We start from the raw sequence: 27,210 nt of genomic DNA on the forward strand, positions 1-27,210 counted from the left end.
TTGAGATGGAGTTTCACTCTGTCACCTAGGCTGGAATGCAGTGGCGCAATCTCAGCTCACTGCAACCTCTGCCTCCCGGGTTCGAGTGATTCTCCTGCCTCGGCCTCTTGAGTAGCTGGGATTATAGGTGCCCGTCATCACACCTGGCTAGTTTTTGTATTTTTTAGTAGAGATGGGGTCTCACCACGTTGGCCAGGCTGATCTCAAACTCCTGAGCTCAAATGATCTGCCTGCCTCGTCCTCCCAAAGTGCTGGGATTACAGGTGTGAGCTGCTGTCCCTGGCCTCACCTCCTGAGGGCCCCCAGGTGCCCTCCTTTCATTGAGATATTATCATGGATCATGCAAGTGACCCAGTGTAATCAGAGGGTCCTTCAAGAAGAGTCAAAGATGCGAGGACAAAGGTCACTGTGACCTGAGGACTCCACGTGCCTTCACTGGCTCCGAAGATGACAAAAGGGCCAGGAGCCAAGAATGTGCTGGAAACGGGTTCTCCCCCAAGGCCCCAGGAACGAAGCCACTGAGACCTGGGTCACCCTTTCCAAATGTGCTGGAAAGGGGTTCTCCCTCAAGGCCCCAGGAACGAAGCCACTGAGACCTGGGCCCCACGTCTGACTTACAGAGCTTGGGATAATGAACATGTGTTCTCTCCACTGAGGCCTGTGTCATAGCAGTGACAGGCAACTGACACAGGTGGCCTGAGCAGACTGGGTTCGGGCAAGAGGGGCTCCAGGCCGATGAATGGGGGTGTCCTTGCCGTTGGCAGCCCTGTGGTCCCAGGGTGTCCTCCTGGCTTTCCAGGCACAGAACTGTCAGGTAGAGAAGCCTACACCTGTTGAAGGCCTCGGCTGCCCAGGCACTAAAGTTCCCAGCAGTCCAATGAGGTGAGTTGTCTTTTTTGGGTTTTTTTGGAGACAGCATTTCGCTTTGTTGCCCCGGCTGGAGCGCACAATGGCATGAAAACAGCACACTGTATCCTCCACCTCCTGGGCCAGGCAATCCTCTAGTCTCAGCTTCCCAAGCAGCTGGGGACGACAGGCTTGTGCCACCATGCCTAATTTTTTCTTTTTTTGTAGAGAAGGGGTTTCACCATGTTTCCCAGGCTGGGCTCAAGTGATCCTCTGGCCTTGGCCTCCCAAAGTGCTGGAATTACAGGCACGAGCCACTGTGCCTGGCCTGGGCACTATTATGCCCATGAAAGGTCACAGGTGACCATGGTCATGGCATCATGCTGCCTGGCCAAAGAGATCACACAGAGGACAAGGCGCCACTCACTGTCATGGACACCCAGGGAGACGGCCCTGGTCCCAGGACCAAGCTGCCACAGGGACAGGTGGCTTGCTCCTCCCATCGCTGGAAGCATTCAGTGTGAACCCCAGTCCCCCAGCAGCACTTACGCTGCAGGCGCAGGCCCTGGGTGCTTGCTGCAGGGCTCACAGTGCACCAGCTGGGCCTGCTACTGTCTCCTCCCAGCTAGGTGTTGACAGCAGAATCTTTGGGAAACAAACGGCCTCCTGCCAGGCCTGGAGCATGAGGTGCCCTCAGGGAGGGCATAAGCATCTGTGGTTACTCACCTTGGTCCCCACAGGAACCTGAACCCCTCCTGGGCCACCTGAGCCTGGGAGTACTGCAAGCCGCCAAGATGAGTCAGCTTGGGTGCTCCTCAGGCATCAACCTGGCTGGCCCGAGGGCTGGACACCTTGATGCACGTTTCATGAAAACCAAATACAAAGCCTGTAATCAACTCCTGCACTGTCACAGGCACACCCTCATTACTTCATATCAGGAGCCACCCCAGGGTTTGTTAGAAACTGATTTTATTGATAAGTCACATGATACAAAAGAATAAGAACATTCAAAGAATGAGTAAAATACTGCTTTGTCTCAAAGGACAGGCAGAAAATGTTCAGGCACAATGGATGCTCAGAAAACATGAGAAAGAGGCTGAAGGGAAAACACGCCATCTGTGTACTGACAGACACACCCACCCAACTCACCACACGGACACACCCTCGTCCACCCACCAGATCAGAATTCCCCTGGAACTGGCTGGGTGCGGCGGCTCACGCCTGTTATCCCAGCACTTTGGGAGGCTGAGGCAGGCGGACCATGAGATCTGGAGTCTGAGACCAGCCTGACCAACATGGAGAAACCCTATCTCTACTAAAAATACAAACAAATTAGCCAGCTGTGGTGGTGTGCGCCTGTAATCCCAGCTACCTGGGAAGCTGAGGCAGGAGAACTGCTTGAACCCGGGAAGCGGAGGTTGCAGTGAGCCAAGATTGTCCCACTGCACTCCATCCTGGGTGACAGAGAGAGAGATTCCATCTCAGGAAAAAAAAAAAAAAAAAAAAATTCACCTGGAATCCAAACAGTGGGGCTGAGACGACCTGTGCTGGAGCTGCCAGAATAGGCGGGCAGGCGGGCGGCTCAGTGGGGCCGGGTGACTCCAGGAGGGGACATGAGAGGTGGCAGCTGACATCGCTCTGTGGCCAGGACATTCCAAAAGCCTGGGGGCCCTTGCCAGGCCTCTTCTTTCTGCCTATTATTTTAACAAAGTCCTTGCTGCCAGAAGGCAAGCCCACCCCAAAACACCTGGCACATTCACAAGCTACCAACAGAGGGGGAGGTGAACAGACTCTGATACTTGGAGTAGAGGCCAAGCTTCCTCTCCCACAGTTTCCACCAGGAAGGGAAGACAAAGCAAAGCCCTGTGCTGCCCCAGGCCTGCCTCCTTCCTGTGGGAAGTCCCTGGAAGCACCTGTGAGACCCACACACCCACCTCGGAAGGTCCCGGGACTGGGAAAGCCCTCTTCTGAGGGGCTCCACTCATCTGGGAAAAGACAGAACCCCTGCTTCTGGGAGGGGAGGCTGGGACCAGAGAAGCAAAGCACCCAAGTGAAAGCCACCTTTCCAAGCGTTGAGAGAGAACAAACTGTCCTGTGTGAGGACACAAAGTGACATCACCAAAGGCTACTGAGGACGCTTGGAAAGGTGGCTTTGACATGGGTGCTTTGCTTCTCTGGTCCCAGCTTCCCCTCAGAGAAGCAGGGCCTGCCCTTTCCCAGATATGCGGAGCCCAAGAGGAGGGCTTTCCCAGACCTGGGACCCTCTGAGGTGCACCAGTGCATGCAGCAGCCCCCAGAGGAACCCACAGCATCGCCTGGGAAGGAGCGCCACATCACTGAGGTTACCCAGGGTGTTTCCTGGAGTTGCCGCATTCACACACTTCGTGGCACCAAAGCAGATGAACAAAGACCAAACTAAAACCTAAACCCAGACATGGAGGAGAGGGCAGGTCCGGTCATTCCCCTGGGGGAGCTGCTTGGGCTCCAGGGAGTGCCCACCAGGGGATTTTCAGAAGTTTTTCACAGAGTGTGAGTGTGGGTCTGGGGGCCAGGTAGTCCACAGGACAGTCACCTCCCAGCAGTGACATCACCTGACGTTATCAAAGGCATGTTTCTCTGGTCAGAGTGTCTTATGCCTGCAAGGGAGACCAGAGTGAGGGGCACAGGACCCCAGGTAGGGTTCTGCCTGGCTCCCTCCACTCCTGATTCAACCAGGGAGGTGTGGTGGGGGCCCTCAATCCAGGGAGGCCCCTCCTGCCCTCCTCAGAGCGGCAGCCCAGCCTGGCAGTGGGGTGTGGAGAACCAGCAGGAGGAAGGTGGAGATGTGGTCACCCAAGTCCGGGGAAGAGGCCAAAGGCACACACTGGACCTTCAGGTCCGAAGCCTCAATCCTTGGCTCTCTGCCACTGGAGCAGCCACTGTGCACTTCAGAATAGGGGACACTTGAAGTGGGCACAAAGGCACGTCTCTGGGCAAGAGTGGCAGCTGGAGTCTGATTGGATGGTCCTGAGATAGTGGGTCCCAGAAGTCACTTCTCTGTGGTCTGAGGAATCTGCAGACCCTGAGTGCCACGGCAGCCCTCCCATGTGTGTGACCCATGAGACTGCTGCACCAGCCCCTGTCCCTCAGGACAGTGCTGGGCCAGGGCCCCCAGGTGCCCTCCCTCCTGCCTGGCACAGTGTCCTCAGCCCTGCTCCAGGCTGTCACCAGTCTGCACCACGGTGTAGCTCCCCTGGCCCAAGGACAGCTGCCGGCTGAAGAAGGACGTGGTGCGCTTCGGCTTCACCCGCCTGATCCCCTTGCCTGCGAGGGAATGGGAAGGCACACTCAGCAAAGAGGCCAGCACCGCGTGAGGGGGCCCAGGCCCAGGAAGCTGGGTTCTGGCTATATCGCGACAGCTCCTTCAGGAGCCTGGTCGTGTGAGCTCCTCATGTGAGCCTCACCCCCACTCAGCATGCTGCAGTATACCCGACCAGTGCCCCCTAATGCTGCCAACCTAAGGCCATCACAAACAAGGGATGTCCGTCATAGCCAAGAGAAGCCTGGGGAGACATGACAACTAAATGCAGTGTGGGGTCCTGCTGGGATCCTGGCACAGAAGGACGTCGGGAACTACGGAAATTGGAATAAGGGAGGCACTTTGGCTAAGAATAGCAATACTGGGTCGCTAATTAAAACAAATACCATATTGCTGTAAGATGTTAGTGGTTTTTTGTTTGTTTGTTTTGAGACAGAGTCTTGCTTAGTTGCCCAGGCTGCATGCAATGGTGCGATCTCGGCTCACTGCAATCTCTGCCTCCCGGCTTCAAGCGACTCAATCCTCAGCCTTCGGAGTAGCTGGGACTACAGGTGTGCACCACCACAACCAGCTAATTTTGTATTTTCACCATATTGGCCGGGCTGATCTCAAACTCCTGACCTTGTGACCCACCTGCCTCAGCCTCCCAAAGTGCTGGGATTACAGGTATGAGCCACTGTACCCAGCCTTTGTTCTTTTTTTGAGACAGGCTCTGTTGCTTAGGCTGGAGTGCAGTGATGCAATCATGGCTCACTGCAGCCTTCCCTCCCAATCCCAAGTGATCCTCCCACCTCAGCATCCTCAGTGGTTGGGAGTACGGGTGTGAGCCATGGGTACTTTTTTTAGTTTGTGTAAAGACAAGGTTTTGCTTGGTTGTCCAGGTTGGTCTTGAACTCCTGGGGTCAGGTGAGCCTCCCACTTCAGTCTCTCAAAGTACTGAGATGACAGGTGTGAGCCACTGTGCCTGGCCAAGACATTATTAGTATTATTATTATTTGAGACAGGGTCTCACTCTGTCACCCACACTGGACTGCAGTGGTGTGATCATAACTCACTGAAGTCTTGACCTTCTGGGCTCAGGTGATCCTCCCATCTCAGCCTTCCAACTAGCTGGGTGTGCACTTCAGGCGTGCACCACCATGGCCTGCTCATCTTTTAAATAGAGATGGGGTCTTGCTACATTGCGCCCAGAGAAGTGCGATGTTGTGCAGGCTGGTCTTGGACTCCTGGACTCAAGCCCTCTCTGCCTGCCTCGGCCTCCCAAAGTGCTGGGATTACAGCCATCTCACCTGGCCAAAATGTTGATTTTAAAAAGTCAAGCAACAGAAGAAAAACTGGCAAAAGAAATCATCAGTAATTCAGGAAGAAAATCTAAATATGATCAAGCACACAAAAATTTCCAATCTTGGCTGGGCCTGGTGGCTCACGCCTGTAATCCCAGCACTTTGGGAGGCCAAGGTGGGTGGATCACCTGAGGTCAGGAGTTCGAGACCAGCCTGACCAACAGGCAGGAGAATCGCTTGAACCTAGTAGGCAGAGGTTTCAGTGAGCCGAGATTGCGCCACTGCACCCCAACCTGGGCAACAAGAGCAAAACTCCGCCTCAAAACAACAACAACAACAAAATTCCAATCTCACGGGTTCAAACACCAGCTCAAACAAGTCCCCTCTGGTTTGGAATGATTACACCCATTGTGGATGAGGGCATGGGAGGCAGATGCCATCTTCTCTGCTGGGTAGGGTACCCCTGGGCACAACCTCTCTGAAAGGTTGTGGCAGGTATGAAAAGCCTCTTCAAAATCCGCACATTCGCTGGGCACAGTGCTCACATCTGTAATCCCAGCACTTAGGGAGGCCGAGGTAGGAGGATTATTTGAGGAGTTCGAGACCTGGCAACGTAGTGAGATGCTGTCTGTCTCTACAAAAAACTTAAAAATTAGCCGGGAGTGGTGGCTCATGCCTATAGTCCCACCTACTCAGGAGACTGTGGAAGGAGGATTGCTAGAGCAGCCGCAGCGAGCCATGACTAGGCCACTGCACTCCAGCCTGGGCACCAGAGTGTAAAACCCTGTTTTTTTTTTGAGACAGAGTTTTGCTCTTGTTGCCCAGGCTGGAATGTAATGGCGCGATCTTTGCTCACTGAAACCTCCGCTTCCCGGGTTCAAGCAATTCTCATGCCTCAGCCTCCTGAGTAGCTAGGATTACAGGCATGCGCCACCATGCCCAGCTAATTTTGTATTTTAAGCAGAGATGGGGTTTCTTCATGTTGGTCAGGCTGGTCTCAAACTCCTGACCTCAGGTGATCCACCTGCCTTGGCCTCCCAAAGTGCTGGGATTACAGGCATGAGCCAGCATGCCTGGCTTAGGGTATTTCTTTTTAAAAATAGGGTCTTATCATTGTCACCCAGGCTGGAGTGCAGTGGTGTAATCGTAGCTCACTGCAAACCTTCAACTCCCGGGCTCAAGAGATACTCCTGCCTTATCAGCCTCCCAAGTAGGAGACTACAGGCAAATGTCACCACAGTCAGCTAATTTTAAGTATGTTTTGTAGAGACCTGGTCTCACTATGTCGTCCGGGCTGGTCTTGAACTCCTGGCTTAAGCGATCCTCTTTGTCTTGGCCTCCCAAAGTGCTGGGATTACAGGTGTGAGCCCACTGCGCCTGGCCTATGTACTACATTTTTACCAGCTGCACTGAACACCCCAGGATGTGGTCACAGCAGTGATTTGCCCAATATTTTATTTTATTTTTTTGAGATGGAGTCTTGCTCCATCTCCCAGGCTGGAATGCAATGAGGCGATCTTGGTTCACTGTAACCTCTGCCTTTGGGTTCAAGCGATTCTTCTGCCTCAGCCTCCCAAGTAGCTTGGATTACAGTCACCTGCCACACACTTGGCTAATTTTTTTGTGTTTTTAGTAGAGACGAGGTTTTACCATGTTGGCCAGCTTGGTCTTGAACTCCCAACCTCAGGTGATCCTCCCAGCCTCCCAAAGTGCTGGGATTACAGGCATGAGCCACTGTGCCCAGCCTACCCAACACTTTTTAATAACAGATGGTGAGTAGTTTCCAGGATCACATTCTGGACAATGCTGCAGAATGCATCTGTGATGCAGCAGTGAGAAGGGACAGAAAGGGCACTACGGCCAAAGCCTGGGCTCATCCTGCTCTCAGCCGGGTCCTGAGATGGAGGCCAGCTCATACTGGGTGTGGAGCTGCTCTGCAATGCCCTGGCCTCAGGAACTCCCTGGCCTGTGCGTGTACAGTTGTGATTGTGTGTGCATGTGCACAGAGGGGCAGCTCACCATCATCCACGTAGTCGATGGTGGAGAGATGCTGGATCCGGCTACACACCACGCTGCCCTGCCTCCGCAGCTTGGGGCGCTGAACAGGAGCCGGCGAGGAGCCAGGGTCCAAGGGCGGGCCAGTCGCACTGTCCTGGGGGCCTGCGGGCTCTGCGGCCTGGCTCAGTTCGATGCAGTACTCAATGAGGCTGCTCATCAGTTCCGCCTGGGGAAGAGGGGCTGGTGTGAGGCCTGGCCAGGCCCTACTTCCATGGCTGCTGCTGAGCCTGAAATGAGCTCTGCTCTCTGGTGGGGGAGGCAGGCGAGGGGACACATACCACTCAGGAGGGAGGGAGGGGGGAGACAGGGGAGGTGTCCCGCTTGGGTGGCTGTGAAGATGAGTCCTGGTGGATGAGGGGTCCCTAGGTCTGAGAGGTCGGGTGGGAAAGAACATTCTAGTCAGAAGGCACAGCCCAGGAAGGCTGACTCCACGGGCAGAATCAGGTGGGGAATGCAGGGGGAAGGAAGCCTGGCACTGCAGAGAGGATGAAGAGGGGAGGAAGCGGGGCAAAAAGGAGGAGATGCTGGCTAGGAGGAAAACCTGCAGCCAGGAGGAAGGGGTGCAATGTCACTGTCACCAGGGCAGGGGCAGGCGGCTCCCCACCAGCACATTCTTCAAAAGTGACTCCCACTCAACAGGTGTGAAGCATGAGGCACACTGACAGTGGCCAGGTGCCAGCGGGCACAGCTGGGCACCAAGGACAGGGCCCTCAGGGTCTGAGGGAGTCGCAGACAGAGGGTGTCAAGAGGGTAGCACCCCTGAGTCAGGACACAGGTATTTCCTGAGTGCCTCCCACGTGCCAGGCACTGCTGCAGGCCTGGGATAAGGTGAGGCCACTCGGACAGCAATGCCCACCTGTACTCCTGACTCGTGGGGCTGGGTCAGGCGCTGGGAGTGGCCCTGCAGAGACTGGCCTGGCTCCTGCCTTTCCACAGGGCAGCTACAACCCCTCTGGGGGAGCGGGGGGCACTGCTGCCTGCCCCAGAAGGAAGAGCAGAGGGTGGTGGGCTCTCCACCCTCCCTGCCCCCAAAGCTCAGTCCACCTGCCCTCCTCTGCTTACTAACTAGACGCCACCAGCCAAAGGGCAGTGGGCTGGCGAGTGGACAGCAGCCAGTGGGTGGGGATAGAGAGTCCCAAGCTACAACCATAACAGGGAAGCCCTTTAAGTCCCTAGAACAAAAACTACTGCACAGCAAGATGCCTCTGAGGCTCAGGGAGCTCGCCGTCAAAACGCAGCCAAAAGAGGAAGCTCCGCTGAACATCCGTCCAAGATTAAACTCAGCAAGCCAGGGTCAGAAAGGAGCTTCCTTGACCTGATGAAGCGCATCTCGGAAGAATCCACAGCTGAATCACACTCATTCAGTGAAAGACAACGTTCTCTCTCAGGCCAGGGGTGTTAGAGGTGCCTGCTCACACGTATCCATCCTACGCTGTGGGTCAGAAGCACTGTCAGGCAAAGCGAGCAAGAGGCACATGGATTGGAAAGTGAGACCCAGCTCACAGACCACTCACAGACCACAGGACTGTCTACATAGAAAGTCCCAGGCCAGGCCGGGTACGGTGGCTCACGCCTGTAATCTCAGCACTTTGAGAGGCTGAGGCAGGTGGATCACCTGAGGTGAGGAGTTCTAAACCAGCCTGGCCAACGTGGTGAAACCCCGACTCTACTAGAACTACAAAAATTAGCTGGGCGTGGTTGCAGGCGCCTTTAATCCCAGCTCCTGAGTGGAGGCTGAGGCAAGAGACTTGCTTGAACCGGGGAGGTGGAGGACGCAGTGAGCTGAGATCGTGCCATTGTACTCCAGCCTGAGTGACAGAGCGACACTCCATCTCAAAAAAAAAAAAAAAAAAAAAAGAAAAGAAAAAAGTCCCAGGCAGGCACAGGGCTCATGCCTGTAATCCCAGCATTTTGGGAGGCCAAGGTGGGAGAATCACTGGAACCCAGGAGTTCCAGATTAGCATGGGCAACACAGTATAAGACCTTGTCAAATTAAAAAATGAATGAAATCAACTGAAATGAAATCAAATCAAATTTGCCCAGCACAGTGGTGCACACCTCTTGTGGCTCGGGAGAATCATTTGAGCCCAGGAGGTCAAAGATGCAGTGAGGTATGACTGCACCACTGCACTCCAGCCTGTGTGGCAGAGCGAGACTGTTTCATAAAAAACAGAAACAATTGTATTTCTATATAAGGAAATATCAACTGGAAACTGAAATTAAAAACAGTCCCATTTATAGTAACACCAAAAGAAACAGGGATAAATCTTAACAAAAGATGCACAAGCTTTCTATGCTGAAAACTGAAATGTTAATGAAAGAAATCAAAGACAAATAAATGGAAATATAGAAATAAATGGATTGGAAGACTTAAGCGGTCAATTACCTCCAAAGTAATCAATGCAATCTCAATAAAAATCCTAGGCAGCCTTGTTTTGGGGGGTGGGAGTGGGGGAGTGTGTTGGAAATCAAGCTGATTCTAACACTTACGTGGAAATGCAAAGGGACTGGAATAGCTGAAACAATTTTGAAAAGAACAAAGTTCTGGACATCACACTACCTGATTGCAAGGCTTATTATAAAGGTTCAAAAATCAATATAGAGGGTGATTATTAGTCAAAGACACACATAGGTCAATGGTTTAGAAGAGAGAATCCAGAAACAGACCCACACATGCACAGCCAATTGATTCTCAACAAAGATGTCAGGGCAATTCAATGTCTTTTTTTTGAGACAGAGTCTCACTCTGTCACCCAGGCTGGTGTGCAATGGTGGCATCCCCGCTCACCACAATCTCCACCTCCTGGGTTCAAGCGATTCTCGTGCCTCAGTCTCCCAAGAAGTAGCTGGGATTACAGGCATGTGCCACCACACCCAGCCAATTTTTTTGTATTTTTAGTAGAGACAGGGTTTTGCCATGTTGGCCAGGCTGGTCTTGAATTCCTGGCCTAAAGAGATCTGCCCACCTTGGCGTCCCAAAGTGCTGGGATTACAGGCATGAGCCACTGTGCCCAGCCAATTCAATGCCTGTTCTTTTTTGAGATGAAGTCTTGCACTGTTGCCTGGGCTGGAGTGCAATGGCATGATCTTGGCTCACTGCAACCTCCGACTCCCAGGTTCAAGTGATTATCCTGCCTCATCCTCCCAAGTAGCTGGGATTACAGGCACCTGCCACCACATCTGGCTAATTTTTTGTATTTTTAGTAGAGATGGGGTTTCACTATGTTGGCCAGGCTGGTCTTGAACTCCTGACCTTGTGATCCGCCTGCCTTGGCCTCCCAAAGTGCTGGGATTACAGGCATTGAGCCTCCACACCCAGCCAGCTCGATGTCTTTTCAGCAAATGACACCAAAACAATGGAGTATCTGTAAACAGGAACACGAGCATTGACCTGTATATCACACCTGATGTAAAATATCGACTTGGGATGGCTGGTAGGTTTAATTTTATACAACTTCTACAAGAAAACAAGGGAAAACCTTTGTGGTCTCTAAAATTTCTTAGAGAACAAAAAGCATAAACCATAAAAGCCAAAATTGATAAACTGGATTTCATCAAAATTGAAAACATCTTTCCAGTGGCTGGTCACAGTGGCACAGGGGTGGGTCTGGCTGTGAAGAGGGGTGAAGGTGGGGAGGGGCACCAAAAGGAAGCCAGAGCAGTGTGGGGATGAAGGGTCCAGAGACCCAAGGTGCAGGCAGGAGGGGGTGGGAACGGTCCTGAAAGGGACCCGTGGCAGGGTGGGCTCTGATGTGACCCGAGTGGGAGAGGAAGGGGCAGGGGAGGAGGCTGGGTGGAGGAGGCGCTCGGTGCTGAGTAAAGCGCGCTGAATGAAGGGGAAAATCAAACACAGGCTTGGAGGGGCCCAATGCTTCCCGCCCACTGCAGGTGACTGTAAGCAGGGTCACAACAGCACCGGCCTTGGGGACAGGAGGGGAAGACGAAGGCTGGTCTCAAAGCGCTGGGCAAGCCCTCAACAAACAGCTGCCCGACCCCCACCCCCGCAGCTGCCACGCCACCGGCAGCTGTTTGTTGAGACCAGGCTTCCTGACCTCCCAGGGCGGCTCCGGGTCTGCAGGAGGCAGGCACCCCTCCTGCCCAGGTGCCACCTTCATCCTCAGGCCCAAGGCAGCTTCTCACCTCCTTCCCCGCCAGCCTGGGACCCGGGGTAACAGGGCGCAGCCTCCCCACCCGTGTGCAGGCACCGCCCACGCTACCCGCTTGGAGTAGATCTTGAGGAGCTTGTTGACAGGCGTGCCCTCGCTCTCCCCATCAAACTCCAGCCACAAGATGGGCTCCTCCTCCTCGGGGGCGGTGTGGTCCCATGACAGCTCCTGGAAGCGCAGGCCCAGCAGGACGTGCTGGCCAGCAGGCGACACAGAGCCAGGCTTGACCCCTGGGCAGAGGCCTGCTCCCAGCACCATCCCACTCAGGCACCACCAGGAGGGGACACCTGGCTAGGGCGTGTGCCTCTCCAAGGCCAAGTGTACATTCTTTCGTGTGTTTCTCTAAGGAGGGGAGCCTCAGCTTTCATCAGAGCCTCCTGGGACTGCAGTCCAGGGAGGCTGAGATCCCCTCTTCCACAACAGTCCCACCAGCGGGACAAGCTCCTGACAGCTGGGGAGGCATGTTGGGAGGAGGGAAGGGGAGTCTCTTCTATGAGGTCGGGGGGTGGCATCTAGCTTGCGGCTGAGCTGGGCCCCACCTCCCAGGGCACAGAAGGCAGGAGGGGCTGGGGTCCCTCTTCTGGGACAGCCAGAAGACAGCCAAAACTCTTCTACTGGCTTAGGAGCGAATTCCTGCCCAGGGACAGGGAATCTGCCCTATGGGGCTGGCTACTGATGTGGCCCTGTACCCAGGGCTGGCCACCAAATGCATGGAGAAGAAGACATGGTCAGCCCAAGAGGGTTGCCCACTGCAGGGTCTTCTGGAGCACGAGGCTGTTCTCTAGCTATCAGCCAGGCAGAGCAGTGGGCCCTACTGCCCTCCCTCCACTCAGGGGTGGAAATCCCAGCTGCAGCCTCCCCTGCCCCGGCCACCCCGCAGCCTAGCATGCTGGGCAAGAGGACCCAGGAACACCCTCAGGGGCTAGAAGAACATCTGAGGGAGGCAAGGTCCCTCCCAGACAGTCCACCCATCTTGTCCCCAGGCCCCACAGGCCCAGGGAAACCAGCAAGGCTTGGGTCAGGACACCCCTCCCATCCTCTCCACCCTGGAGGAGCTGGGGGCAGTACCTTCTCTCTGCTGTCGATGACGTGCACGCCTTCCAGACTGATGGCCACAGAAACTGGCTTGCGCCCGCCCCGGTACAAAAAGCCCGGGGCCGGCTTGTCAACCTCGCCATGGAAGAAGGCACACCTGGGGAAGGGACTGGGGTCAGCCTCCGGGGGGCACCAGCAATGCTTAGGGAGGCTGCTCTAGGCCCTGACCTCAGCCCTGAGAAGCTTCTGCTGTGTAGCTTCTGCTGTTTGGGTGACTGAAACCCGTCACAGGGAAGGGAGAAACGGAAGTGAAGGGGAGGCTTTGTGGGGGAGGCAGCAGTTGAGCTGGTGGTGCGCGACTGGAGGGAGAAGGGCCTGATGGCACAGAGAAGGGTGGGTGCTGCAGTGGAGGGAAGCATGTGGCCCCAGGTGTGGGGCAAAGTCAGTCACGTGTGCTTGGCACTTGGGCTGGAGGCCAGGGCTGCTGGAGGTGGCAGGAAAGCCTGCTGACCACTGTCGGGGCGGTGACCTTTCAGCAGCAGGGACCTCCTGGGAAGCATCAGGAGGTGAGGGGAGTGGCCCCAGGGGTCAAAACTGAGAAGAGCTGCCGCCTGTCCCTCCTGCAGCCTCACCCTCTCTCGTCCCTCAGGCTCACCCTGGCCCTCACCACCCACCGAGCCAGAGCCCAAGTTAAACCCACTCTCCCTATACAGTGGGACGGGGCCGGAGACCAGCATGGGCCACCTTGAATTCCTGGGGCTGTCCCACTCCAGCCTCCCATGGAAGACTTCTGCCCCCCAGGCTCAGCTGATGGCCAGCCGTCCGATTTCACTGAGGAAACCGAATCAGTGGGATAGGGCTGCCCACTGGCTGCTGGATCACCATTAGCACACGTGGGCTGTCACCCCCACCCCAGGTCAAAACCACTATAAGACCCGTTTCTTGACACCATTTTACAGCAGGGCTGTGCTCACACTTGCCCACCAGACTGGAGCCTGTCCATCGCCAGCTGCCAGGAGGACAGGCGGGACATGTGCTTGAAGCTGCTGCAGTGGAGCCCGTCTGCCTCTCTCCAGGGCCCCTCCTCACCAGCCCACACTCGCCTCCCAGCGTCTCTCCAGGCTTCAAGTGCCTTCCATATGCGTAGGAGTCACCAAGTACGAGCTCCAGTTCAGACTGCACTAGAGACCAGATGCCCACCCGAAGTCGCCAGTGGGGCGTCTAACAAGCATCTCAAAATCAACGTGTCCAAAGCAAGCTCCCAGCTGGGCATAGTGGCTCACACCTATAACCCTAGTGCTGTGGGAGGCCGAGGCAGGAGGGTCGCTTGAGCCCAGGAGTTCCAGCTTGGCCAACAGGCAAAACCCTGTCTCTACAAAAAGATACAAAAATTAGCTAGGTGTGTCAAGGTGCGGTGGCTCATGCCTGTAATCCCAACACTTTGGGAGGCCAAGGCAGGCAGATTACCTGAGGTTAGGAGTTCGAGACCAGCCTGGCCAACATGGTGAAACCCTGTCTCTACTAAAAATACAAAAATTAGCCAGGAATGGTGGTGCATGCCTGTAGTCCCAGCTACCTGGGAGGCTGAGGCAGGAGAACTGCTTGAACCTGGAAGGCAGAGGTTGCCGTGAGCTGAGATCATGCCACTGCCCTCCAGCCTGGGCAATAAGAGTGAAACTCTGTCTCAAAAAAAAAAAAAAAAAAATTAGCCAGGCATGGTGATGCGTGCCTGTGGTCCCAGCTACTCAGGAGGCTTACTTGAGAGGCTTACTTGAGCCCAGGAGGTCGAGCCTGCAGTGAGTTACGGCTGTGCCACTGCATTCCAGCCTGAGTGACAGAGCGAGACCCTGTCTCAAAACAAAAACAAAAAACCAAATTCCTGAACTTGCCCTCACCCATCCACAGCACCATCTCAGTCGATGGTAACGCCATCCATCTGCCAGGTGGTCAGGCAAGTCCTCTCTGCCTCCTCTCCTTCACTTCGTCCACTGCACATTCATCCAGCAAATCCTGTCACTCTGCCCTCAGAACGTCCTGCATCTGACCCTCTCACCTGTTCTGACCACAGGGCTCACCCCACACCCCACCCTCTGGTCTCCCAGCTGCTGCCCGTGCCCACCGGCAGTCTCTCCTCAACCTCCGTATTCTCGTCTCTCTCCACTAGAACATCAGCTTCACCAGGCAGGGGCATGGTGTCTTTGGCCCAGAGGGACCTCCAGTGCCCAGGGAGGGTGCGCACAGTAGGTGCACAGAGCTGTTCGTTAGACGCCAACTACGTGACAGAGACAGCTGGCTGAAGGCGAGGTTGGCTGGGCCAGTGAGCAGGTGACTGCTGTGCCAGGTAGGAGAGAACCCATCCAAAGTGTCCCAGCCCCCGACAGGAGGAGGGCAGGTGCCCAGCTTGGGTTGGAGGGGCCTGAGGTGCTCGTGACAAGACACCACTTCATGGGGACACAGCTCAGTGGGGGCAGGGGCGGCCTCACTGGCAGCTGTGCTAGCAAAGCCCAGGGACAGTCTGCGGGGGTGGGGGCGCCACAGGGCTGTGGCTCTCACCCGTAGAAGGGCAGCTCGTGACACTTGAGGAGGTAGGCGCGGTAGTGGGTGCCCAGGGTGGCCTCACACCCATCGTTGCCACTGGCTTCCTGCACCTGGCGGTAGGCGTTCAGCAGGCCCTGCTCGCCTGGCCCTGCCCTGGCCCCGCGGCCCCGGAGGGCAGCAAAGAGACCCTGGCCCCGCTTACAGAGGTGGGCAGGGAGGAAGGAGTCCAGCTTCTCCCTGCGGAGGAAGAAAGAGACAGGTGCTAGTGGCCCAGCCAGAGAGGCCAGGCTCACACAGCTACTTCCGAGTCAGAGGCCGGGTCAGGAGCCCAGCAGGGGAGCCCCAGGCACCAGAGGGGGTTCAGTTCCTGGCACCTCTCTGAAAGGCAGACTCCAGGGCCAGCCTGTCTACCTCTGCCACAAACAGCTGGACAGCCGGTGAGAGGCGCCTCCTGTCCTGAGCCCGCTTCCTCTGGAGTGGGGTATGGTGACGCCCCCATGTGTCCCAGCTGAGCTCTCCCAGTCCTAAAACATAACAAGCTCTCCAAGTGCAGTCCTAGGATGGTGATGGGGCTCCCTATAAGGCCCACCTTGGGCTATCCCTCTGCCCATCTGATCCAGGCCACCGTCTGAAGCCAGAGGCTCACCCTGCGGCTCCAGATGCCTGCACGTCCAGCCAGGAAAAGGAACCCGGGCCCCACTTTCCCATACTTCCCACCAGCCCTGCCTCAGCTGGCAGCCTCTGCACTGCAGCCCACCTGCACCAAGGGCCCCTGCAGGGCCTGGTCCTGTCTCCCAACCCTTCCTGCCTCCTGCCTGGTTGGCTACCATGTGCTCACCCAGGAAACTCACAGGAGCCAAAGGAACAGATACAGGAGTCACCAGGCCCCTGTTCACCCCCAGAAGGGAAGGACCCACCACTCTGAGCACCTGCAGTGCACCAGGCACTCCAGAGGTCCCCCCACCCCAACCTGTGAGGGCATACAGACACGCGGGGCAGCCAGGCAAGTGAAGGAGGCCCAGAGACGGGCCCAGGTCTGCAGCTCACAGCAGAGGCGAGAGGCTGAAGGAGGGTCTGGAGGCCGAGCAAAGAGCCCCCATTCGCCTGGAATCAGACTGCAGCGGCAGTTTCAGAGCAACATCTCTGTCACCAACTCAGGAGAGGTGGGATTTCTGAACCAGTGCAACTTTTATAACCAAACTGGTGCAGGGGTCTTAAGCTCTCAATGCTTTGTTCTGCCAGAAAAAAACGTGAAAACACCAACCTACGACTAGCACAGGCTCACAAAAGAAAGGGCATCTCCCCCCTGCCACAAAGCAGGAGAGACGCTGGCATAACTGCAGCTAGTTTCGTGCCTCAGGCGGCAGGTCTGCGTGGGCTGTGGACGAGCCATTCAGATAAGCTGCGGGGCAGACAGCTCAGTCCTTTTTTAAGACAGTCCCACTCTCTCGCCCAGGCTGGAGTGCAGTGCCTCCTCTCTGAAGGGCAGACTCCGGGGCCAGCCTGTCTGCCTCTGCTGTGAGCAACTGTACCGCCAGTGAGCCGGTGAGAGGTGCCTCCTGTCCTGTACCTGCTTGGCTCACCTCCACCTCCACCTCCTGCTTCAGCCTCCCAAACAGCTGGGATTACAGGTGTGTGCCACCACACCTGGCTACTTTTTGTATTTTTAGTACAGACAGGGTTTCACCGTGTTGGCCAGGCTGGTCTCGAACTCCTGACCTCAAGTGATCTGCCCCCTCAGCCCCCAAAGTGCTAGGATTACAGGCCTGAGCCACTGCGCCCGGCCTAAGTGCTCAGTCTTTGAGGCCTCTGAGGCTCCATTTCCCTGTGTGTGAGACGAGGACACACATCTGTCCTCGAGCACAAGGACACCAGCCTGCGCCCAGCATGAGGTAAGTGTTGAACAGACCTCACTGTAGTGTCTTTTTCACTGAAGGGGGCGGGGTCCCTGCTGTGGTTTCTGGAGCATCAGATACCACACGCTACCATGGCAGAAGGGCCCAAGCAAGACACTTGCAGGCCCAAGGGGGCCATGAGGAGGGGTCTCTGGGGCTGTCCGCCCTTCTCGGGGCTGCCATGGGCATCTGCCATCTATCCCCCGACATCCCTTTTTCTGGCAACACCTCCCACTTGTCATGTGGAAATCCGGCCTTCCCTGCTCTCGTCCAGCTCATGAGGGACCCAGGGGAAGGTTGGGTGGCAGCTGCTCAGTGGCCTGGCCGCTGACCATGTTCCCTGTGGGCGGACTGGGATCATGCTCCGGCCATCAGGGTGAGTTGAGGGCTAAGGTTGGGTAAGGGATGAAATTCTGTGCCTTCCTGCAACACAACTGTGGCAGCCACCTGGCCACAAGGCAAGCGCCCATACATGTGAGCTGGCCCAGAGGACCAGAAGACGCAAGGCTGGGTGAGGGACGCGAAGGGGGTCTGGGAGCCCGGTCAGAGCCGCTGCACTGAGCTTGGCCCAGGGCACATCAGCCACCCTGGATTTGTCTGTTACATGAGGTGACATGGTACCCTTGCATCCCAACAGTTTAAGCTGTTCAGCTGTCACTTGCAAGAAGAACAGACATGCCCAGCACGAGGGCCAGGACCCCAAGGTCACTAGCCTTGGGCCAGCTCAGCTGGGAGCCCTTAGTCTTGACTGTGAACATGGGGGTGGCACCTGCCAGGCTCTGGCTGTCAGTGGAGGGTCCCGTCTCCACATCTCTCTCCCGACACCCACCTGTTGCAGGGTGATGGTGCAGAGAGCCCTGGCTAGGGTCAGGCTGGGCTCAAGCCCACCTTCACTGGAATTCTTTCTAAACCTCGGGATAATCCTCTATGGAGGCCAGAGACCAGCCGGGGCTTCGGCAGGGCAGACTCAATCCTCACCACCCAAGGCCCTGCTAATTTACACAGCAGAGAGCTTGGTTTCTCGAGAGGGCTGGGAGGTGGGCAGCCGGTGTGCGACTGCCTGAGGAGCATCCCAGGAATCTGGAACTCTACTGTTACTAATGACAAAGGGTTAGTGTCTGGTTGGTCCCTAGCTGTGACTCCAAAAGCCCAGCTCCCCTGACCTCGGCCAGAGGCAGGACCCCAGAGCTGCAGATTCCTCTCCTAGGCTTCACCCAAGGCTCCTCCCCAGGGCTGGTGAGGAAAAGGAGGCCAAGGGGGAGGTGGAGGTTGCAGTCAGCCAAGATCGCGCCACTGAACTCCATCCTGGCGTCAGAGTGAGACTCGGTTTCAAAAAAAAAAAAAAAAAAAAGGAGGCCGAGGGGTGGAGCAACTGCCTAGGGCCAGAGCAAGCATGTGGGGCTGAGGCCTCCTGACTCCAGGACCCTGCCCCCTGCCCCCTGTCCCCTGCGAGACCTAACACTGCTTGTAAGTTGGATTCCGAGGACAAACTCCCACCAGCGCCACTGCCTCAGGTCACACAGGCCCTCACCTCAGGGAGCAGGCAGCTGGCTGGCCGGGCTGGTAGGGCCCGAGCTGCACACGGCACACCAGGGCCCCCAGTGCCTCGCAGTCCTCCACGTCGCATGGGTACCGAGCGGCCAGCACGTTGCCCTTGGCCTCCTCGTAGAGCAGCCGCAGGACCTCTTCGTCGTGGATCTGCGGGCCGGTGTGGCAGGGAGAGCCGCTCAGCTGGGCTGGGGCAAGGTGTGAATGTCCAGGGGTCTAGGGACAGGGAAGTGGGGCGCGAGGGGCCGGGCCTGGTGGGGCCACCTGGGCTCCTGGCTCACCTGGAGCTCCCGCCGCTTTGGGAAGAACACGTTCCTTCGGAACTGCAGGAAAGGCTCATCTGGGGAGAGAGGCTGAGTCACTGCCAGGCCTCCCCATTCTGCTTAGCCCTCTCCTCTCCCTTGACTGGCCCCGGCCCCAGCCCCCAACCTCACCCACCACAGCTGAGAAAACCCGAGGGCTGTGCAGAGGGTCGGGTGCCCAGCTCATCCCTACGTGCCCCGGCGGCTTCCAGCCCATCCCTCAGTGGGGCTTCTCTCAGGGACCCCTTTCTCCCCTGCTGGGGCGGCTGACGGAGCCTGGGGGAGATGCAGGCCCTGCCCCTCAGCGGGGCAGCTCCTTGCTGCAGGGCCCTGGCTGGGCTGGGAGCCAGAGCTGCAGACTCAGGGGTTCCTGAGGCAAGGACAGGCAGGCAGCAGCACTGACCCATGGCCACGTCGTCATCTGGGGCGCTGGTGAAGCGCAGCAGTAGCTCCGGCCACTGGCGTCCCAGCTTGTAGGGCTGGTGCTTGGGCTTCAGCTGCACCTCTGCAGGATGAGAGGGGAAGTGGCCCATGCAGCCTCCGACCCTGCAGCCTCCCACCCCGAGGCCTCCCACCCCACGGCCTCCTACCACGCGGCCTTCCACCACACAGTGGCCTCCCACCCCAAGGCCTCCCACCACGCAGCGGCCTTCTACCACGCAGCGGCCTCCCACCACGCAGCGGCCTGCCACCACGCAGCGGCCTCCCACCACGCAGTGGCCTCCCACCACGCAGCCTCCTACCACGCAGCTTCCAACCAGTCTGGCAGCTGCCCACCCACCCATCACACCACCCATCAGCAACAGCATCACAGTTGCGACCAACAGTAACTGAGCAGGTGCCAAGGGTCCAGAGACATTTTGAGTGGTCTAGAGACATTTATTGCTGCTGTAACCCTACCCCCCATTTCACCCACAGAGCAAATGAGCCTCAGAGAGGTCAAGGTGCTTGTCCATAGTCACACAGCAAGCCACAGGGGTCTGGCTCCAGGCAGAGCCAGCCACTAACTGTTCACTGCAGCCCCAGGGCAAGCTGAAGCTGGAGGCTGTGGCCAATGGAAGGTGCTAGGGCACAGAGGGACCTGTAGTGCCATCAGGAAGCAAAACCTGAAATTGGCAACTGGGGCCCAGAGGCCCAAGGGGCTGCCTTGCCTTCCCCCTGGCAGAGCTTGGGCTTCCCCCCTGTGAGACCCTACCCCAACACCTCCGAGGAGCTCCAGCTGCCCTTCCATCCTGCAAGCTCTGCACCTCTGTGGCCCCCACGCAGTCCAGCTCCTGCCCGGCCCTCCCACCTCATCTCCTCTCTCACTGCCTCTCCAGCTCTGCCCCTGCCACCCTGGCCTTCTTAAATCTCTTGCACGTCCCCAGTTTGCTTTTGCCAGGGCCTCTGCACTTGCTGCTCCTTTTCCTGGACTCCTTTGTCCCAGGTCCGTCCTGTGTCTGGCTGGCTCAGGTCTTAGTTCAAGGGCCATCTTCCCTGGACCCCCTAACTAAGGCAGCCTCTCCTCAAAATTTTCCACCGCCCTAATGGCGCCACATCTGCTTGCCTTCACAGGCTGATCGCCACCTGACTCTCTCTGCTGCTGCCACCCACAGGGGCTAAGGACTTTTCCACTGCTGCATCCCTGGGGCGTAGTGACCTCACTAGAGGTTGGCAGAATGACCAAGTGTACCCAGTCCAACCCCTCAAACTCCAGGCTGTCCCATACCACTACTGCTCTGGACCCAGGATCAATGCCTCAGGCCAGAAGGGACAAAGCCTTTCAGCTTACACACCAGCACCCGCCAAAAAACAATGGCCAGGCCGGGCGTGGTGGTGCACACCTGTAATCCCAGCACTTTGGGGGGCCAAGGCGGGTGGATCCTGAGGTCAGGAGTTCAAGATCAGCCTGGCCAACATGGTGAAACCCCATCTCTACTAAAAATACAAAAATTAGCCAGGTGTGGTGGAGGAGGCCTGCAATTCCAGCTACTCAGGAGGCTGAGGCAGAGAACTGCTTGAACCCGGGAGGCGGAGGTTGGAGTGAGCAGAGATCGTGCCACTGCACACTCCAGCCTGGGTGACAGAGTGAGACTCCATCTCAAAAACAAACAAAAAACTACAACAAAAAATAATGGCTACCTGGGTCTCTGCCTTTGAGAGGTGTGAGGCCACTTCCAAGTTCATCCCGAGATGAATGGGATGTCTGTCGCTGGGGTGCAGAAGCCAGAGCTTGCTAGAAGCCTCGAGAGCTCCCCGATCCACGTCTCCCTGATCCACCCTTCCAAGGTCCCCACTAATGGCTGATCGCCTCTCCTGCTGGCCTGAGGCCAGGGGTCCTCGTCTCTGCTCTTTGGGCCATCTGGGACTTCCACCTTGATCCTGATCTTAACCCAAAAGAGCAGCCACAGCCCCCATATGGGCCCCCGTGACCACAGCCCTTCCACTTACCCCTGCATCCAGTCTCTGCAGCCCTTTCTTGTCCCCTCATTTCTGGTCCAGATTTCCCAGAGACTCCACAGCCCTCATTTGCAACCTAGACCCTTGGCCCCACTCATCTGCCACCACCTCCAGTAGGGAAACACCATTTACCCCCAACAGTAGCCTCCCCACTCCCTCCAGAAAGGGCTCCATCAACTCCCCTCACTTGGCCACTGAGCCTCTCTCATGGAGTCCTCACACTCTCTCTGTCTGGGAAGGATGTCAACTCGAAGGATGTCAGGGCTGGAAGACATGGAGATCACCCACTTCACAGCGGAGAAACTGAAGCTCAGGAAGGCACAGTGAGTGCCTGAGGCCACAAGGGGTTAGTGGCTAAACCAGGAACAGAGCTCTGCTTCCTAAACCTCCCTTCACGATACTTTAGGCTCTAAAGTTCCAGTGGTGGCCAGGCACGGTGGCTCATGCCTGTAATCCCAGCACTTTGGGAGGCTGAGGTGGGTGGATTACTTAAGCTCAGGAGTTCGAGACCAGCCTGGCCAACATGGTAAAACTCTGTCTCTACTAAAAATACAAAAATTAGCAGTGTGTGGGTTGGCTTGCTTGTAATCCCAGCTACTCTGGAGGCTGAGGCAGGAGAATCGCTTGAGCCCACAATGCAGAGGTTGCAGTGAGCCAAGACTGCACCCAGTGCACTCCAGCCTGGGCAACAGAGCAAGACTCTGTCTCAAAAAAATTAAAAAGAAAATAAATCAATACAATAAAGTTCTAGTGGCGAGTTCTCTGGGGCGGGGACACTACCAGTATCTTCCCTCCTGTATTCCCAGCATCTAGAATGCCACTTGACCTGAGAGAGCCTTTGTGTGTCCTTGTGGAATTAGTGCAGTAACTGACTAGATGGGGCCTCGGAATGCCCTAAAGACAAGGATGCCCTTCCTCCTGCCTACAGCCCAGCCCTGACCAGCCTTAACCCCAAGCCCCAGCAGCTCAAAAGATTCCTGTCTTCAGAACTCCAGCAATCCCAGACTTCCAGATGGGGGCCTTCCTGCCTGAAGGCTGTTACCCAAATGGGACGGAAGGTCCCCGGAGCCCTGTTTCATGCAGAGTGACAATGGCATGGAGAAGGCCAGGCCCTGCCAAAACATCCGGCATGAAGGGCAGCTCCAGAAGATGTCACCCCTCCCTGCCCTTGCAGGGCACTCACTGCCCGGGGGATCTGTCATGGCTTCACCCCATGAGGGGTGGGGGAGCCAAGGGTTCTGGGGGGCCCAAGTCATAGCCGAAGTAGCCTTTCAGCCTCCCTGAACCCAGCTTGGGAACAGAGTGGATGCTGACTTTGTGCTGGGGTCTTCTGCCACCCTCCTCCTGCACAGGCAACAAAGCAGCCCATTCACATTCATTCCAGCCTCCTGCAGGCCCTGGGGGAACAGGAATGTGGTGAGGAGGGATGGGGCGGAGGAGATGCCAGAGGCAGCAGGCTGCCCTGCAGGCTCTGGGAACTTCCCGAGGCAGGGCAGGGGCCAAGGTGGCAGAACTGCACCCCAGCTTCCACAAACAAACCAAGGGGCCCACAGTCCTGACCTGCAGCCTGGAGGTGAAGGAGAGGTGGCCGGGCTGGGCGTGGGGTGGCCGAGGAGCCAAGGCAGCAGGAAGAAGGTGGCCAAGAGCCTCCCAGCAGCAGCTGAGCAGGAAGCTCCCACTGGCAGGGGGGAGGACGGGGAGGGAAGGATGAGGGTAGGGGACGGGGTGGCTGAATGCTCCTTCTCCCCCCACCAGCAACCTCAGGAGAAGTAACTGCTGGAGGCCCCTTGGGCCTGACCCAGGATGTCCTGTGCACTTCCTCAATAGGACTGGTTACCCACTTCTTGCCTGCATTCCTCTACAATGAAGGGAATGTGTAAGCTAAGAAAACACACCAGCCACCACACCGATTTACTAAATAACAACCTGGGGCAGCCTCTCCCTTGGCCCCTCCTGTGCGAACCAGCAGGCTCAGAGATCCTGTTCATCAAGGGACCCCGGGCTGACAGTCTTGAGAGCCACCCCCGCCAAGTCTTGAGAGCCACCCCCGCCAAGTCCCTCCGTCTTGCAATCTCAGCCTGAAAGGGCAGGATATGGGTGGTCACGAGGCCGGCAAGTCACGTCCCTACTCTTCTCACCCTCCCCACCGTCACTAAGGACCTCAGGGTCAGAGGGGCCTGCTTCCTGTACTGTGTTCCCTCTCCTCCCTGTCTCCAAGGAACAGGAACAGTTCGAAGAGGCTGGCCAGGAAGCACTCAGGCCTGGGTCTGTCTTGCTCCTACCACGAAGTGGTCTCACCACCCCAACCTCAACTTGCTCATCTGCAAGACTGGCCTGGGCCTGAGGATAAGGTGAAATCATGGTTCCCAAACGCCGCCCAAGTTGTGGCAAAGGTTATGCTCAGCAGACAAGGCCCCCTTCCTCCTGTAGTACTGTTCCCTGACAACCCAGCTCCAGCACGACCAGGCGGGGCAGGCTTGGCCATTCCTCTACCACGAGCAGAGAGAGACAGCAGGGGCAAGAGCGGGGCCAGGAGCGGAGGCCTTCTCAGGGCTCTAGGTGCTCAGATGGGCAGACAGCTTAGGACACACCCAAGTCCCACTGTCCCCCATGAGCAGTGGCCAGTGGCTCTGAACGCTGCCCCCTCCCTCCGGTACTGGTCAGTGACCTTCCCACCCTCCAGCCTGGCCTCCTCACTGCCAAGCCTTACCCAGCAGAGGGGAGACCAGCCAGAGTGCGAAGACATCCAGGGCGATGTCTGGGAGCTGCAGGACCTCGCGGACGGCGCGGTGCAGCTCATGGGCGCTGAGTGAGGGCAGGTTCTCCACAGCCAGGGGCACCACCGTGTCATCCGCCAGGTATACCAGCACATCAGCCACTGTGACAGAGGGGCAGGCTCAGCTGAGGCCTCTGCCTGGCACAGCCAGGCCCACCAGGTACCCTCCACCACCCACTGGGGCTGGAGCCCCCACCCTACACCCCTGGGGGGTGGCCAGGGCTACACTTCTACAGCAGAGTCCATGTCAGAGGCAGAGCCCTAGGAGCCCCCAAAGACCCTATCATGAATGCTATTAGTGCTTCCTTGAGATCCTCAAACCACCCAGAAACCCAGTAACGCAGTAACGCCTGCCAGGAGACCTGCCCACCCCAATCCCCCAAGATTCAAATTAAGCCTGGCCATTGGGACCCTCCCCTCACCACCATAGCAGCCCCAAGGATTCAGCTGTGCTTCTGCCCTGAGCAAGAATGTTCCGCAGGTGTGAAACGAAGGCACAGAGGGGCTGAACCCATCCTGAAGCTATCTTGGGCTGGCAGGAGTGAGAGCTGGCAACCCATGCTGTCCTCAGGCAAGTCTCTCTCTGGCTCAGGCTAAGATGGGAACAGAAGATTCCTTAGGTCTCCTAGGTTAAAGCAGGTTCCAGGTCTCAGTTTCCTTAGGACACTTTAAGCCTCAGGAGTCAATATTGGGTCTTTCAGGTCAGCCTGAAGCAGGCTAGGGAAGAACAGCTCAAATAGCGGAGAGTTCCCTTGGGACAACTGTGGGACTCCAGAGCCAGAGTCACTTAGAAGAGCAACCAGATTCAAATCCCCACCCCTGGGACTGCAGGCATGGTGAAGGGACACCGAGCTTTGGGGCCAACATATTCGGGTTCCCATCCTTGCCGGGTCGCTGGTCAACTTCAGCAAGTCAATTTAAGTGTCAGGCTGGGGACGGGGGCTCACGCCTGTAATCCCGGCACTTTGGGAGGCCAAGGCGGGTGGATCACGAGGTCAGGAGTTTGAGACCAGCCTGACCAACATGGTGAAACCCAGTCTCTACTAAAAATACAAAAAATTAGCTGGGTGTGGTGGCAGGCACCTGTAATCCCAGCTACTCGGGAGGCTGAGGCAGGAGAATTGCTTGAATCCAGGAAGTGGAGGTTGCAGTGAGCCGAGATCACATCACTGCACTTCAGCCTGAGCGACAGAGCAAGACTGTCTCAAAAATAAAAAAGAAAGAAAGAAGAAAGTGTCGGCCGGGCGCGGTGGCTCAAGCCTGTAATCCCAGCACTTTGGGAGGCCGAGGCGGGTGGATCACGAGGTCAACAGATCGAGACCATCCTGGTCAACATGGTGAAACCCCGTCTCTACTAAAAATACAAAAAATTAGCTGGGCATGGTGGTGCGTGCCTGTAATCCCAGCTACTCAGGAGGCTGAGGCAGGAGAATTGCCTGAACCCAGGAGGCGGAGGTTGCGGGTAGCATGAGTGAAACTCCGTCTCAAAAGGGCCCAATTTCCTCCCTAAGTGTCAGTTGCCTCATCTGTAAAAGTAGAGCTAATAACATCTCCAAGAATATGTGGAAGGGAAGGGTGCGGTTTCTCATCAACAGAAAGGAAGGTGCTTCTTGGACCCCAAGTCTGTTAAGCCCCAGCAGCTACTCTCAGAGATCAAAAAATCATTTCCAGGAGGCTCAGGTCCAGATCCACTTCTCCGGTGAGGAGAACTGAGTCACAGAAAGCTGCAGTACGTGTGGTCACTTGGAGAGCTTCCGTAGCCTGGGACTTAGCTTCCCTGGGGCCCAATTTCCTCCCTATCAATGAAGATCATGATTCTTGTTTTCAAAAGGCTGTTTGGGAGAAAGAAATGACACAAAGAAAGTGAACATGTCACTTTTCTTTTTTGTGTCACTATGTTGCCTAGGCTGGTCTCAAACTCCTGGGCTCATGTGGTCTGCCCACCTTGGCCTCCCAAAGTTCCGGGATTACAGGCGTGAACCACGACATCAGCCTTCATTTTTCATTCACATGGTCTTATTTGAATTTCACAGCTACGTTAAACAAGCCCATTTTACAAAAGAGTGAGATTCAAGAGGACCCAACCTGGCCAGTAAACTAATGACAGAGCCTCTGACATCTGTGAGTTTTCCACATCTGAATGTACCTTATTATTTCTTAGTTGATACATAAATCATCTTTAATGAAAAAGAAGCCAGGGCCACTTCTCCAGGGCAGGGCTGGGGTTCCAGGAGGGTGTGGAAGAGAGGAGGGGGGCGGGACCCACCTCGGGCTCCCACGGAGGACACGCTGCTTCGGTGGGACCGCTCGGCGGGGCCGGGCTGCCCAGCACTGCCTTCCGTCCCGTCCATCTGCAAAAGCAAAGAGAAAAAGCGGTTACCGGGAGCCAGGGAAGGGGGGTTGGAGGTCTCCTCAAGCTCTCATTAAGGACGGGAAGCTGTCCCCGAGCTGGGTCTGCAAGGTTGAGCAGCGCTGCCTGGAGGGGCCAAGAGTGCAGCCCTGGGGCTGGTCGGAGGGGTGCGGGCTGCGATGGTCAAGAACGGAGGTGTACTGGGATGCCCAGGCAGGGCAAGGCGCACCCCCAGCCGGGGGCGGAGGCCCCGGCCAGACGTCGCCGCGCTCTCACCTCGCAGAAACGCAGAGCCCGCCACCTGAGAGGCCAGGCTCCTGCCTGGACTCCGGCCCTGAAGCCGAGCCCGCCACCGCCCTCACGCGGGAAACCGCCAAGGACCCAGCTGCCCGGGAAGCGACGCGGAAGCCGCGGCCGGAGGAAGCGCGGGGCGTGCGGCCCCGCCCCTCCGGGCCTCGGGAGCCAATGGGAGCCCAGGGCCGCCTCGCGCATGCCCGGACCCCCGCCTCGCGTGTCGCGTCGCGCCCGTGTAGTGGCCGCGTCACGAGCCAGCCCCGCTACCACCGGAGTGACCCGGGGCGAGTTTCTCATTACAAAGGCCCCGACTGTTGGCCTGTAAGAGGGTTTGGCGAAGATTCGAGAAAATCAGGCTAGGGGCGTTGGCATGCCCAAGCGT

At 57.0% G+C, this 27,210-nt stretch overlaps 1 protein-coding gene across 1 annotated transcript; it reads right to left on the reverse strand.

The window, feature by feature from the left end:
- Positions 1–2,283: 2,283 nt before the first annotated feature.
- On the reverse strand, positions 2,284–26,995 carry FRMD8 (FERM domain containing 8). The gene is made up of 11 exons (XM_032282858.1): positions 26,811–26,995; positions 26,451–26,535; positions 24,119–24,286; positions 19,373–19,474; positions 18,949–19,007; positions 18,651–18,817; positions 15,240–15,461; positions 12,720–12,843; positions 11,703–11,846; positions 7,447–7,651; positions 2,284–4,149 (listed from the first exon to the last, which is right to left on the reverse strand). Exons 2-11 carry the CDS (start codon positions 26,533–26,535, stop codon positions 4,031–4,033), a joined length of 1,395 nt encoding a protein of 464 aa, XP_032138749.1. The 5' UTR covers positions 26,811–26,995; the 3' UTR covers positions 2,284–4,030.
- Positions 26,996–27,210: the final 215 nt, after the last annotated feature.

The sequence above is a fragment of the Sapajus apella genome, unplaced genomic scaffold, assembly GCF_009761245.1.
Source record: "Sapajus apella isolate SASKATOON/1434 unplaced genomic scaffold, GSC_monkey_1.0 scaffold14, whole genome shotgun sequence".
Lineage (NCBI taxonomy): Eukaryota > Metazoa > Chordata > Mammalia > Primates > Cebidae > Sapajus > Sapajus apella.

Excerpts from the sequence above, each read along its gene's own strand:
- FRMD8 (XM_032282858.1), bottom strand. The coding sequence starts at position 26,535 with ATGGACGGGACGGAAGGCAGTGCTGGGCAGCCCGGCCCCGCCGAGCGG. Across the intron at positions 12,844-15,239 it reads CACGAGCTGCCCTTCTACGG|GTGTGCCTTCTTCCATGGCG; the intron begins GTGAGAGCCACA and ends TCCCTTCCCCAG. Across the intron at positions 11,847-12,719 it reads TCATCGACAGCAGAGAGAAG|CACGTCCTGCTGGGCCTGCG; the intron begins GTACTGCCCCCA and ends CCTGCTGGCCAG.